Genomic DNA, 13,066 nt, shown 5'->3' on the forward strand with positions numbered 1-13,066 from the left:
CGTCAGTACAAATGTTAATAAAATGAAAATGGCAAGTAATATCTTATATTACTATAAAAATTATTGTGACCTCACTTTGACCCCATGTTGGGGAAATCACTGCACTAGTGAATCTGTTCTCCCCCAGTATTCATCAGCTTATCTTATTCTATCAAGTAGCTCAGGGATAAAGATAACTAAAATTCAAAGTTCAGTTGTGTTAATATACCTAGACTGACTAGAGGAAATTGGAATGCCCCAGTCATTCAGAAAGGGTGATAATATAGCTAGTATATTATATTCTTTCTCTTTTTTTTTATCATCTGAGCTAGGTGCTTCTCTGTTTTCTGAATCATTTATTTTAGGCTTTGTGCCCAGATAATCTTTTTAAGGAAGATATGTTTAAGGAATTTATGAAACTTAATTATAAGTGGCCAGCATATCTCTCTTCTGCCTTTGACTCACTGCTTTTAAGAAGGAATAAATGGGGCTAAATTAACTCAACTTAATTTTCCACTTCTTCACATAGATGTCTCCAACAAAGGATCTTAGCACTAACAAATCCATTAGCTATAGGGTTATTAACTCTTATCAGCCCTTGAGAGATAGACTCCTGCATCTCTTTATTGTGTCCTAAGCCAACAGTTATCTTATGTATATTATTATGTAATAATCCCTTATCAGAAGAAATCTATGTAATACTGTGATTAGAAATTCTACCAGGATGACTTTGATTAATCTTAAGCATCATTTGTCTCTTGACTACTGTGCATTACCTGAGGACTGTAGGAATTCAAAAGCATTCATCACTCTTTATGGTGGTATAATGGAGTTCATGAAGTATCTTCATGCCACAAGGAATTGGACTTAGGCCATAGATACCAGTCTTAATACCTGTTTCCCTCTGAGTTTAACCTCTTGGGGAAAAGGCTTAACTGATGCACAACAGGCACACTCCATAAGAATAATTCAATGACCTCAACATGAGTTCTCTGATCAGACTTTCATACTTGGCAAGAAAGGAGGAAGGGACAGCAAAGTTCCAGACCTCAGGAGGAGGCTCTCCTTTACCCAAATCACAAGGTTGTAGTGGCTACAGTATAAATTGATTGATACATGTTGTAGTCCATCTCCCATAGGAGAGAAAAAATGATATACTCTTCAAGGCAAGTTTTAGAACAGTATTGCCTCTGGCTGTGATATAATGATGATGTTTCTGAGAATCCTTTTTTCTGGCCTCAAAACTTAGCTGATGAACCGTCAGTTCTACTACATTTATATTTTATTTTCACTCTAAAATAGGTAGTATACATTTGGATGACCCACTAATGTTAAAAATCTGTAGTAGATACAACTTGCACAGTGGTCACCAGCACAATTCTTTTTCAGTTCTTTATTAAAAGGGTTATTTGTTTAGAAAAAAAATAACATGCTCTGCATTTGCATGGCACTTTATCATGTTTAGGGGACATTTTGATTCTTAAGATTTCTCATTTGATTTCTCAGGAAGATGTAGATACTTTTGTCCTTTATTTATAAGAAGGCTGTGTAGCATGTCATCCACTCGGTAGGTAAAGAAGCTGAGCCCATCTGATTTCTGAGCTAGTGTTTTTCAACTGTCCTCATGATGAGGATGGTGATAAACCCCTGTCTTCTTTCGCAGTCATAGCTGTCCAAGGATAAAGTTTTTAATGATCCCTCCTGCTTTATCCTCATGATTATGTCCTAGATGTAAGCATCCAGTTAACAGTACTGAAAACCATTAGAGAATACCAGCTGCTAAGACTTTGGGCGAACATCCTGAAGGCTGCTATGTTCCTGAAATTTTTTGCTCCACATGATGCTCGCTCATTTTAGGGTACCCCCAGCTAACTTGTCCAATAATGCGTTGCAGTTGGTGTGAAAGGAGGGTTCAGTTTGGCCTAGTAATCACAATGTCACACTCTTAGCTCCCAGAGGTCCTACTATGTCCTCAGTTACTGTGCAACAGAAGTAATCCATTGACCTTTGAAAAACCCGGTTATACTTTTTTTTGGTCATTTATTCATTTGTCAGACATTTAATGCATAGTGTTGAGAATGTGCTTCAAACATTTTTATTTACAAAGAGCTTGCTGAGGAGATGGCTTACATTAATAATAACAGTAATGATAACTCATAAAGCAAAACTATGTACCAGGACTTATCCTAAGTATTTTGTGTATCTTATGCTACAAATTCCTTTTTGTTTTCCTATAGAAGATAGAAATTAAACTTGCTTAGGCTTATTGCTTTTTTGTTTAAACAGCAAAAGAACATATGGAAAAACTTGTATTATTGAAGAGTAGAACACACATCCTGTCAGCAGTTTACATGATATATGTTTCCTGCCGGAATGAGGATGGTGGGATAGTGCATAGTGCTTTCTAAAGAGTAAGGGTAAAAGATTAACCATGTTAGCAGATCACTTGCCTGTGTTTTCAGGGTTGTAGACAGAGATTGATGGTTTATACTATTAGTTTTTCTCTAAAGAACTGCTTTTCCATTCTTTTTCTCTACTTCCCATTAAGAATTTTAATTTATTACAAGAATTTTAATTTATTTAAAATTAGTAGGTTTTATTGGTTTGCCCATAACACTAAGAACAGGAATGTAATTTGTAAATTCTCATCTTAGATTTAAGAAATAATATTTTAAAAGTCTTATACTTTTTAGGTAACTGAATGTGAGATATTTCTGTCACTTCTGGTGAAATTTTTGGATGCAGATAAACCACAGTGGCTACGAGCTGTTGCAGTAGAATCAATACACAGACTCTGTGTGCAACCTCAGCTATTAAGGTAAAACCTCAGCAATATTTTGTTAAATACATAAGTTAATATTTGCTAGTAGGAACAGTTTAAGTATTTATTCCCAAATATTAATGATTTCTAAACAGAGAAAATTGAATATTGTATGTATATGGAGGGGTAGTAGTGTGAGTATGGAAAACAACTGAGAGATGGGCAAAAAAAATATGAGTAGTAATTGCTATCAACCCAAATATATTGGTTAATATGGCCAAGATGTTCTCAGTCTGAACCTTTGTACTAACTTAGTAAAATCAGGTGTGATGAAGTTTTAAGTATAGCATTCAGACTGGTATATCAACATCACTTACTATAAAAAATGTTAAAATTTTTTAATATGTTCAAATATTTTTCTCAGAAACATTTAAAATTTTACAGGTCATTTTGTCAGTCCTATGATATGAAACAACATTCTACCAAGGTTTTTCGTGATATCGTGAATGCTCTGGGATCTTTTATTCAGTCGTTGTTTCTTGTCCCTCCTACTGGAAATCCTGCTACAACAAACCAAGCTGGTAAAAGCTAATTCATATTTTGTTTTTATATTCTGCTGTGTGTGATTTACTATATTCACTATTCTGAGAGGATATTTTATAGAAATTTTGTGACTAGAGAAATTTGGATTACCTAAATGTAATATTCAGTCTCATTGAGGCAACGGTGTTTATCTTTCCAGAATATGTTTCCTTCTCTGATATACTTTGTTTCTCACATAAGAATAAGACTTTAGATACTTATCCTCATTTTAGAAGAATCTTCATTTTGGGGCACCTGGGTATCTCAGTCAGTTAAGCATCTGCCTTCTGCTCAGATCATGATCCTAGGGTCCTGGGATTGAGCCTCATGTCTGCTTCTTCTCCCTCTGCTCCCCTCTGCCTGTGCTCTCTCTGTTGTTCTCTCTCTCAAGTAAGTAAATAAAATCTTTTTTTTTTTTTTTTTTTTAAAGAATTTTCATTTTGTGCCTCTCTTTAAAGAATCTGGGTCACCACCTTAGGAGGTCTATTAGTCTCTCTCTCTCTCTCTCTTTTTTTTTTTTTTTTTTTTTAACATTGTATAAAACTTTATTATTTACAAATGTCATTTTGTAAGTGGTGAGGTCTGTATATCTTAAATTTCCATCCCAGGACTACAGTTTTGGCATAGTAGCACTGTGCAAAAGCTACTCTCTGCTTAGTTTTTTTTTATAAATTTATTTTTTATTGGTGTTCAATTTGCCAACATATAGAATAACACCCAGTGCTCATCCCATCAAGTGCCCACCTCAGTGCCCGTCACCCAGTCACCCCCACTCCCCGCCCACCTCCCCTTCCACCACCCCTAGTTCGTTTCCCAGAGTTAGGAGTCTCTCATGTTCTGTCTCCCTTTCTGATATTTCCCACTCATTTTTTTTTCCTTTCCCCTTTATTCCCTTTCACTATTATATTCCCCAAATGAATATATCAGTCTTTTAACAAAATAGGTAAACTTGATTTAAGCTTGTTTGGAGATCAATGTATGACTTCTTGTTTCTCTTTGCCTTCTCTGTCTTCCACTATTTACTATCTAATTAATGGTTTTTAATTCTTTATTTTCACCTCTGATAAAAAGATGGTTTAACGAAAGGTATATTAGAAAATTTTCTTCTTTTTTTTTTTTTTTTTTTTTAAGATTTTATTTATTTATTCATGAGAGACAGAGAGAGAAAGGCAGAGACACAGGCAGAGGGAGAAGTAGGCTCCATGCAGGGAACCTGACATGGGACTCTATCCCGGGTCTCCAGGATCATGCCATGGGCTGAAGGCAGCACTAAACAGCTGAGCCACCCAGGCTGCCCTATATTAGAAAATTTCTTGGTAGTTTTTTATTAGTACCTTTTTTATAAAAAAGGAACTGGTGTTCTAGGGAAATAGACTTTCTAATAGCCAAAACAGGATTGATAAACTTATTTATTTGTGCAGTATCCATTCCTGTAGAACAGTTTTTTAATTGCCAGATATTTGAGTATTATTGATTTGTAATTAGTAAATTGGTATCTTTGCTGTCTTCCCCCTTATTTAAAAGGAAACAATAACTCAGGTGGCCCTGTCTCAACACCAGCTAACTCAGGAATGTTGGGGATTGGTGGAGGTGTTACTTTGCTACCAGCATTTGAATATAGAGGAACTTGGATTCCTATTCTGACTATAACAGTACAAGGCAGTGCAAAAGCCACCTAGTAAGTAGTAGTTTATTTTGTAATAAATGATGTCATTGGGACTGTTTTATCTTAAAATCTTTCTCTCTGCATTATGCTTTGAATTTTAAGCCTAGTAATGCAATTTGAACTAATGCAATTTAGAACTAATTTTCTCTTGTCATATTTTGAGAATTTTACCAAGGATTGGATTTTGTTTGTTTTCTTTTGTACTGTTTGTTGATGTGTTAGTATTAACGGCATTGTGAAACAAGATGTGGTTTCTTTACCTGAGGACCTATTCAGCTGCTCTATATGGGTTTTTGATTTAAATATATGACTTTGGATTTAGATCTTCTAATACTGAGTTATCAGAAACAAATTAGTTAACCTTTTGTAAAATCTCAGTTCCTTCACCTAAAAAGTGAGAGTAATAATATATCTACCTTTCAAGATTTTATAGGTGAGAAGAGTTACTTTAACTGTGTAGCTAATTATGTTTTTAGAGTTTAACACACAGTACTTTTAGTTTAATTAACTTAAAGTATTTAATGGATTACATACGTGTTTTTTTTTTTTTAAGATTTTATTTATTTATTCAAGAGAGACACAGAGAGAGAGAGACATAGGCAGAGGGAGAAGCAGGCTCCATGCAGGGAGCCTGATGCGGGACTTGATCCCGGTACTCCAGGATCACGCCCTGGGCTGAAGGCAGGCACCAAACCGCTGAGCCACCCAGGGATCCCAACATACGTGTTATTTTTATTGTCATTAGCCATTTCAGCTTAACAAATACATATTTGACAGTGTATTGTTGATTTTTCTTGAGTCAGAGTGAACAACAGTGCTACAGAAATAAAGCAATTAACCCTATGTAGATTTAACACTACTGCACTTACTGTGAGGCAGGCAGTCAACTATACATTTTGAATGCTTGGCATGTATAATTAAAACACTCTTCTAATGATTGTAAATCAAAACTCAAAGTGTGAAGCACAGGCTCTGACTTGTTTGTTTATTTAAATTTGAGTATAGTTGACACATGTAAGTTTCAGGTGTATTATACAACATAATGATTTTACGAGTTTGTACATTATGTTGTGTTCATGACAAATGTAGCTGCCATCTATCCTCTTACATCACTGTTACAATATCATTGACCACACTTCTTAGGCTATAACTTTTATTCCCATCACTTGCTCATTCCATAACTGGAGGCCAGTGTCTTCCACTCCCCTTTACCCATGAGCCCAATCTCTGCTCTCTGACTAGTTAAATGATAAATTTATATGATATATTGGTCTGCATTGTATAATCATTGTATTTTGCCATGCAGTTTTATTCTGCCTAAAATTATAAAAGTATAGAATCATAGAAGACTGAAATGTTTAACTAAAATTCATTATATTCTTACTCATTTAAAAGATACTAAAGTTACCTAGTCTCATAGAAGCTTTTGCTTGCTACAAAGGCTAGTGACTCAAGTATACTAGAGGATCAAATTTAAAAGAAATCAGATTTCTAGCACTGATGGAGATGATAATCTCATTCATTTCCCCCACCTCATTTTATAAATTGAAAAAACCCAACACAAAACTTACATTTTAGAGAGTGAGATAGTAAAGTTTCAAATAAACATATAATATCACCTTGGGTAGTGGTTAGTTCTTTGAAGACAAAACAGTTTAAGGGGTAGAGAGTGACCAAGGTAGAGATAGGGACAGAAATGATCTCTGAGGATGTAAGTTTGAGCAAATATATAACTAAAGGGAGATAGTGAAGATGTATGCTTGAGGAAGACAAATGACAAGGGAGTAGTAAGTACTTGGCAAAGTTGTATGAATAACTTTTTAAACGTTAAAATGGAAGCTTGAACCAATTGTTTATTGATAATTTATTCCTTATCAATTTAGAGAGTTGGATTTTAACTAGCTCTGCTAGTAAATACTGTTATTTTGAATACAGCACATTATTTTCACTTGAATACGAAGTTAGGACTAAATCTCTAAAGGAACATAGATTTTTCTTTTTTTTAGTGCTATAAACACTGAGATTACTCACCTCTGAAGTCAAAAATAGCTAAAAATATTGCTTTTCTTTTGTACATGAATTAGTATGTTTCCACTGAAGCCTCCCTTTTGAATTGGCATCTTTCATTCATTTGTTATGAAATTCAGTATAAAGTTATTTACACTTTTTTCTTTGAAGGCATACATATAAATCTCCATTGTGTATTCTGTTCTTTTATTGACTTTTTAAGTATATAATCATTTGAAAACTTAAGTGATATACAGACGGAAGCAGTTTATACTAAGTAGTGTTGACATTCTTTCTTTTTTTTTTTATTTTTTTATTTTTTATTTTTTTTATTTTTATTTTTATTTTTATTTATTTATTTTTTTTTGACATTCTTTCTAATTACACAATGGCTCCTTTCAAATTTGGGCTTGTGACAGTTTTGCACCTTTACCTTAAATTTATAAATACTTTAAAAAATGGGTTACATTTTATCTGAAACTGGAATTTATATATTAGTTCTAATAAAATAGCACTGAAATATCGAGATAAGACACTGTTGGCTTTGTTATAGGCTGTGGTATATAAATAAAAATAAGCATAAATCACCTTTTTCTCTGAACTATTCTAACACTTAGAGTCTTTACCATAGAACCTAGGGATTAGAGTCTTGGGTATTTAGGATTATTTTCTTTGTTTTAGATGCATTTTCTCAGTAGATCATTTGCTCTTTGAGAAGAGAAATTTGAAAAAAAAAATGCTTAGCACTCAAAGACTTAATGTGTGGCTCTAAAAGGCTCGTTGGCTTGGCAATAATTAAACCCATAAACTTTACCTTCCTTTTTTGAGCTTAGATCTCTTAATCAATAATATAAATATATTTTTATTGATTACCTAAATTTTAAAATCCTCAGAACTGGCATATACCAGGGGTTAAATTGATAGGCTTTAGAGTCAGACTTGGGTTAAGAACTGTTGATTGATAACTGTGTCACTTTAGTCCTTGTTTCATCATCTGTATCTTAGGAATTTCATGAGGAGTTAAACAAGAAAGTATACATAAAAAAATCTCTTAGAGTCTCAGGCCAAGAGTAATTGCACAACAAATGATAGCTATTTATAGGTGTTGTTTATTCTGAGTTTTGCATTTCTTTATAAATTACCTACCTGCAATCTTGATTATGATTCAGAGACTGTTAGAACTTGATTTTTTTTTTAAATTTTTATTTATTTATGATAGTCACATAGAGAGAGAGAGAGAGAGAGAGGCAGAGACATAGGCAGAGGGAGAAGCAGGCTCCATGCACCGGGAGCCCGACGTGGGATTCAATCCCGGGTCTCCAGGATCGCGCCCTGGGCCAAAGGCAGGCGCTAAACCGCTGCGCCACCCAGGGATCCCTGTTAGAACTTGAGGTTGGAAATCTCTTTTATTGAGTTACTATAATATTTAGTGATTTCAATTTTATTTTTGATATAACAATAAAGCAATAACACCTTTAATTCCAGGACTTCTTTATGATCCTTGATGATCTTTCTTTATGAAAGAAACCGCATACTGCTTATCAGTCATTCCTGGCTCTCCCTTTCCCATTTTCCTGCCAGCCGCTAATCTACTTTGTTTCTACTGACTTACCTATTCTTGATATTTCTTATTAATGTAATCATGCAATAAATAATCTTTTGTTCAGGCTTCTTTCACTCAGCATATTATTTTTTTAAATATTTATTATTTATTTATTCGGGGGGGGGGGGGGGCGGGGGCAGAGACAGGCAGAGGGAGGAGTAGGCTCCATGCAGGAAGCCTGACGTGGGACTCGATCCCAAGTCTCCAGGATCATACCCCGGGCTGCAGGTGGTGCTAAACCGCTGCGCCACTGGGGCTGCCCCACTGGGGCTGCCCCACTCAGCATATTTTGAAAGTTCATCTTGTTGTAGGATGTATTAATACTTCATTTCTTTTTATGGCTAAATAATACTCCAATTTATGGATTATTTTATCTATCAGTTGGGTATTTGGATTGCTTCCACTTTTTGGCTTTTAGAGATAATGGTGCTATGAACATTTGTGTACAACTTTTTGCTTAGACATATGTTTTCATTTCTCATAGATATATACCTAGGAGTAGAATTGCTGAGTCATATATTACTCTATATTTAACTCTTTGAAGAACTTCCGAACTATTTTCCCAGCTGCTTTTACCATTTTACATTCCCACCAATAGTGTATGGAGGTTCAAGTATCTCCACATCATCAGCAATACTTATTATTGTTATAGTCTTTTGATTATAGACATCCTAGTGGACATTAAATGTTGTACTGTATTTCAATTTGCATTTCTCTATATATTGATAACATTGAATATCTCATTAGTATGCTAATTGGCCGTTTATATATCATCTTGGGAGAATTGTCCTTTCAGATCCTTTGCTCCCTTTTAATTGGGTTGTCTTTTATTATTTAGTTGTAAGTGTTCTTATATATTCTGGATCTTTAGTCCCTTACCAGATATATGATTTGTGAAAATTTCCTATTCTTTGGATCGCCTTTCATTTTCTTAATAGTGTCCTTTGAAGCACAATAGTTTTTAATATTGAATAACTCAGTTAATCCATTTTTTCTTTTGTTTCTAGTGCTTTTGGTATCATATCTACCAGATCATTACCTAATGGGAGGTTGTGAAGATTTTTGCCTGTGTTTTCCTGTAAGAGTTTTTAGGTTTAGCACTTATGTTTAGGTCATTGGTTATTATTATTTTTTAAAGATTTTATTTTGAGAGAGAGCAAGCACGAGTGGGTAGAGGGATAGAAGGAGAGGGAGAAGCCGACTCCCTGCTGATCAGGGAGCCCTATATGGGGCTTAATCCCAGGACCTTGAGATCATGAGCCAAGTGAAAGGTAGACGCTTAACTGACTGAGCCACTTAGGTGCCCTGGTCATGGATTAATTTTGAGTTTTTTGTATATGATATGAGGTAGAGATGCACCATCATTCATTTACATGTGAATATCCAGTTGTTCCAGTACCACCAGTTCTTTTTCCATTGAATTATCTTGACAGATTTCAATTTTAAGAAATTTAAAACCATAACTCCATATTTGCCATGACTTAAGACAAAAGATATGTTACCTTTCCTTTTGAAAGCATTGTTCTAACTATGGAGTAGAAACTGCTCTAAAATTTGACTCTGACATATTGATGCTCTGAGTATTATTTTTACCCTGTTGGCAGATTGTGTCTGAGATAATAGATAAGCTGCGTATCCCATAGTAATACATTCTCAGTGTGAAAATATCTTCCTGTTTATAGAATTGATTTGATTTTATAGTACCTTAATTTGAAAGCACCTGAGTCCGAGTTTGAGAAGTTTTATCATTCACTCAGTCGTACTCTGTTTTATATGTAAGTCTTTATTTCTCTAATACCAGCAGTTAAAATACTGACATATTAAAAACATATTGACATATTAAAAAAATATTGACATATTTAGCATAAGAGATGAAAAGGAAAGTATTAAAATAATTAGTTATGGCAGTGGTCAGGCCTTAATTTTTCTTATCAGTTTCTTAGAATACTGAGAAGGGATGCCTCCTCCAAGTGAAATAAATTCAATAATGTCCATTCACTTTTGGTACTTTGTCACTCTTAACTTCTCTGAACTACAAATTATGGAAATACTTTTATATATTTTCATCATCATGGTTTTTAATTAGTGTTCTGATTTTTTTCATAATTTCAGCCTAGAGATGTTGGACAAAGTTGAGCCCCCAACTATACCGGAAGGTTATGCTATGTCTGTGGCATTCCATTGTTTGCTTGACCTTGTACGTGGAATCACCAGTATGATTGAAGGAGAGTTAGGAGAGGTTGAAACAGAATGTCAGACTACCACTGAAGCAGCCTCTTCACTAACACAGTCTTCAGAACAGCAAGAATTACAGTCAACGTCAGACCAGATGGATAAGGAAATAGGTATATGCGATGTCTGTAATTTTAATTTTAATTTTGAAATAATTTGAAATTATAGAAAAGCTGCAGAAATACTCAAGTTCACATGTATCCTTCACCTTGATTTCCCAGTTAATACTGCCATATTTGTGTTACCATTTTATTAAATACATCACTGCACTTTTTCCCTGAATATTCTCTAATATTAATATGCAAATATTAATATTACTCTCTAATATTAGAGAAGTTGTAGACATGATGCCCCATTACCTTTTAATACTTTAGTGTTTTCTTAAAAATAATAACAGTTTCCTAACATAACTACAGTACAATCCCATCATAAATTTAGCATCAACCCAGTATTATCTAATCCCAGACCTCATTCAAATTTTGCCAGTTGCCGCAATGATGTTTTTTATGTTCTGGGACCACATGTTGAGTTTACTTCCACATTGCTATACTATCCTTTAATCTAGAACACTTCCTTATTATTATTATTATTTTTTTCTTATATGTCCTTGACATTTTTGAAGAGTACAGGTTAGTCAGTTTAGGTTTGTCTTTTGTTTCCTTATAATTAGATTCAATTTACTCATTTTTGCTAGTGCTATCATAGAAATATTGCTGCATTATATATTTAGTGTATCAACACAGCAGGAGAATACAATATCAGTATGTATCATTATGGGTAATGTTAACTTTTATCATTTGGTTAATATGATGTCTGGCTGGTTTTTTCAATGTAAGATTAATTAGGAACTTTTGTGGAGAATATTTTGAGACCTCTACTATAAAAGAGAGCTTTCCCTTCTCCCCCATTTTTTTTTTAAATTTACTCATTTAAATTAATATGGATTCTTGGATTTATTTTATTTGAAAGGTTACAATATGATTATCATTATTTGGTTTAACACTCAGATTGTTCCTGATATGGCCAGTGGGACCTCTTTCAAAATGGCCACTGTGTTCTTTTATCATTGTCTGAGCACTGCCTTACTATCTAACAAAATAAAATGTTCCTAGCTCATCTTTGATCTTTCTTGTCAAGCCCAGGAATCAGTCATTTTTCATAGGAGCTCTCGCTCCTTTTAGTTTAATACTTCAAAACTAACACATGGGCACTAGTGTGCTTCTTACTACTTGAAAAGGAAATACACTCATACACATGCACACATAAGCACATACTCTCTACATTTTAAAAACATTTGTCTAAAAATGTCTTAAGTGAGGTTTCTCCAGTTCTGGTTTAATACCACAAGGCTTATTTTAAACTTCCCATGTTTGCAGTTACGTTCTTCAACAGTGTTCAGTGGATTTATTCATTTGCTTAATTCCCAGTGTATAGAAACCAGTTTTCTGGCTGAACAGCTTATTACACTACATTCCTAGCTTGTCACAGTGGCTGGAAGCCATTGAAGGGGAAGGGAAACGGAACTTGGATTACCCATACATAAATACATACACACACATACACATATACAGCTATCAGTTAGCTTGTGTACTGAAATATCCTACAATGGATATTTTAAGGCAACTTAGTTTAAAGACTTTTCGAATTCTGAAACTCTGGTGTGGTTGTTAAGTTTCATTTATTCAAATGTATTTTAAATTCTAATGCTTTAGTATTTAGTAATTGAGTTGCTGATGGAATATGTAATAAATGACTTTGGGACGTTTTAGAATGAGATGTTGTCAAATACTATGCTATCTATAATGATCATGAAATATTGCATGTTTTTGTCCTTTAAGTTAGTAGAGCTGTTTGGGAAGAAATGGTGAATGCCTGCTGGTGCGGTTTACTTGCTGCTCTCTCACTCCTCCTTGATGCCAGGTATTAAGTCTTTATAATTTTTATACTGCATGTGGCAGTTAATTAGAAACAAACATTAAAATAGTTACTTAAATTGGTCCTAAAATTATTTCTTTTTTTTTTTTTTTCTAAAATTATTTCTTAATGTTAGTTAAACATTATTCTTTTTTTTTTTGCCACCTCCCCCTCTTTCATCCTATTCTTGCCCTGCTCCCCACAAGAATAGTTGTCACGATGTTTTAATGGAAAATACAATCCTAAAATTACAGAATGCCTTTTTCACTTCACCCTTACTACTACTTTTACAGTGATGGTAACTATCAATCTCTTTGATTTT

The 13,066-nt window shown here is 34.0% G+C and overlaps 1 protein-coding gene across 5 annotated transcripts in view; it reads left to right on the top strand.

Moving 5' to 3' along the window:
* The window catches only part of MON2 (MON2 homolog, regulator of endosome-to-Golgi trafficking), a 106,354-nt gene that overhangs the window by 38,506 nt on the left and 54,782 nt on the right, over positions 1-13,066 (top strand). For all 5 annotated transcript variants that reach the window (XM_038549872.1, XM_038549874.1, XM_038549873.1 and 2 more), the window contains exons 9-13: positions 2,673-2,797; positions 3,185-3,321; positions 4,847-5,000; positions 10,711-10,943; positions 12,669-12,750. In XM_038549872.1, the coding sequence (XP_038405800.1) occupies positions 2,673-2,797; positions 3,185-3,321; positions 4,847-5,000; positions 10,711-10,943; positions 12,669-12,750 (731 nt within the window). The remainder of the gene's footprint in view (positions 1-2,672; positions 2,798-3,184; positions 3,322-4,846; positions 5,001-10,710; positions 10,944-12,668; positions 12,751-13,066) is intronic.

The sequence above is a fragment of the Canis lupus genome, chromosome 10 (genome assembly GCF_011100685.1).
Source record: "Canis lupus familiaris isolate Mischka breed German Shepherd chromosome 10, alternate assembly UU_Cfam_GSD_1.0, whole genome shotgun sequence".
Classification (NCBI taxonomy): Eukaryota; Metazoa; Chordata; class Mammalia; order Carnivora; family Canidae; genus Canis; species Canis lupus.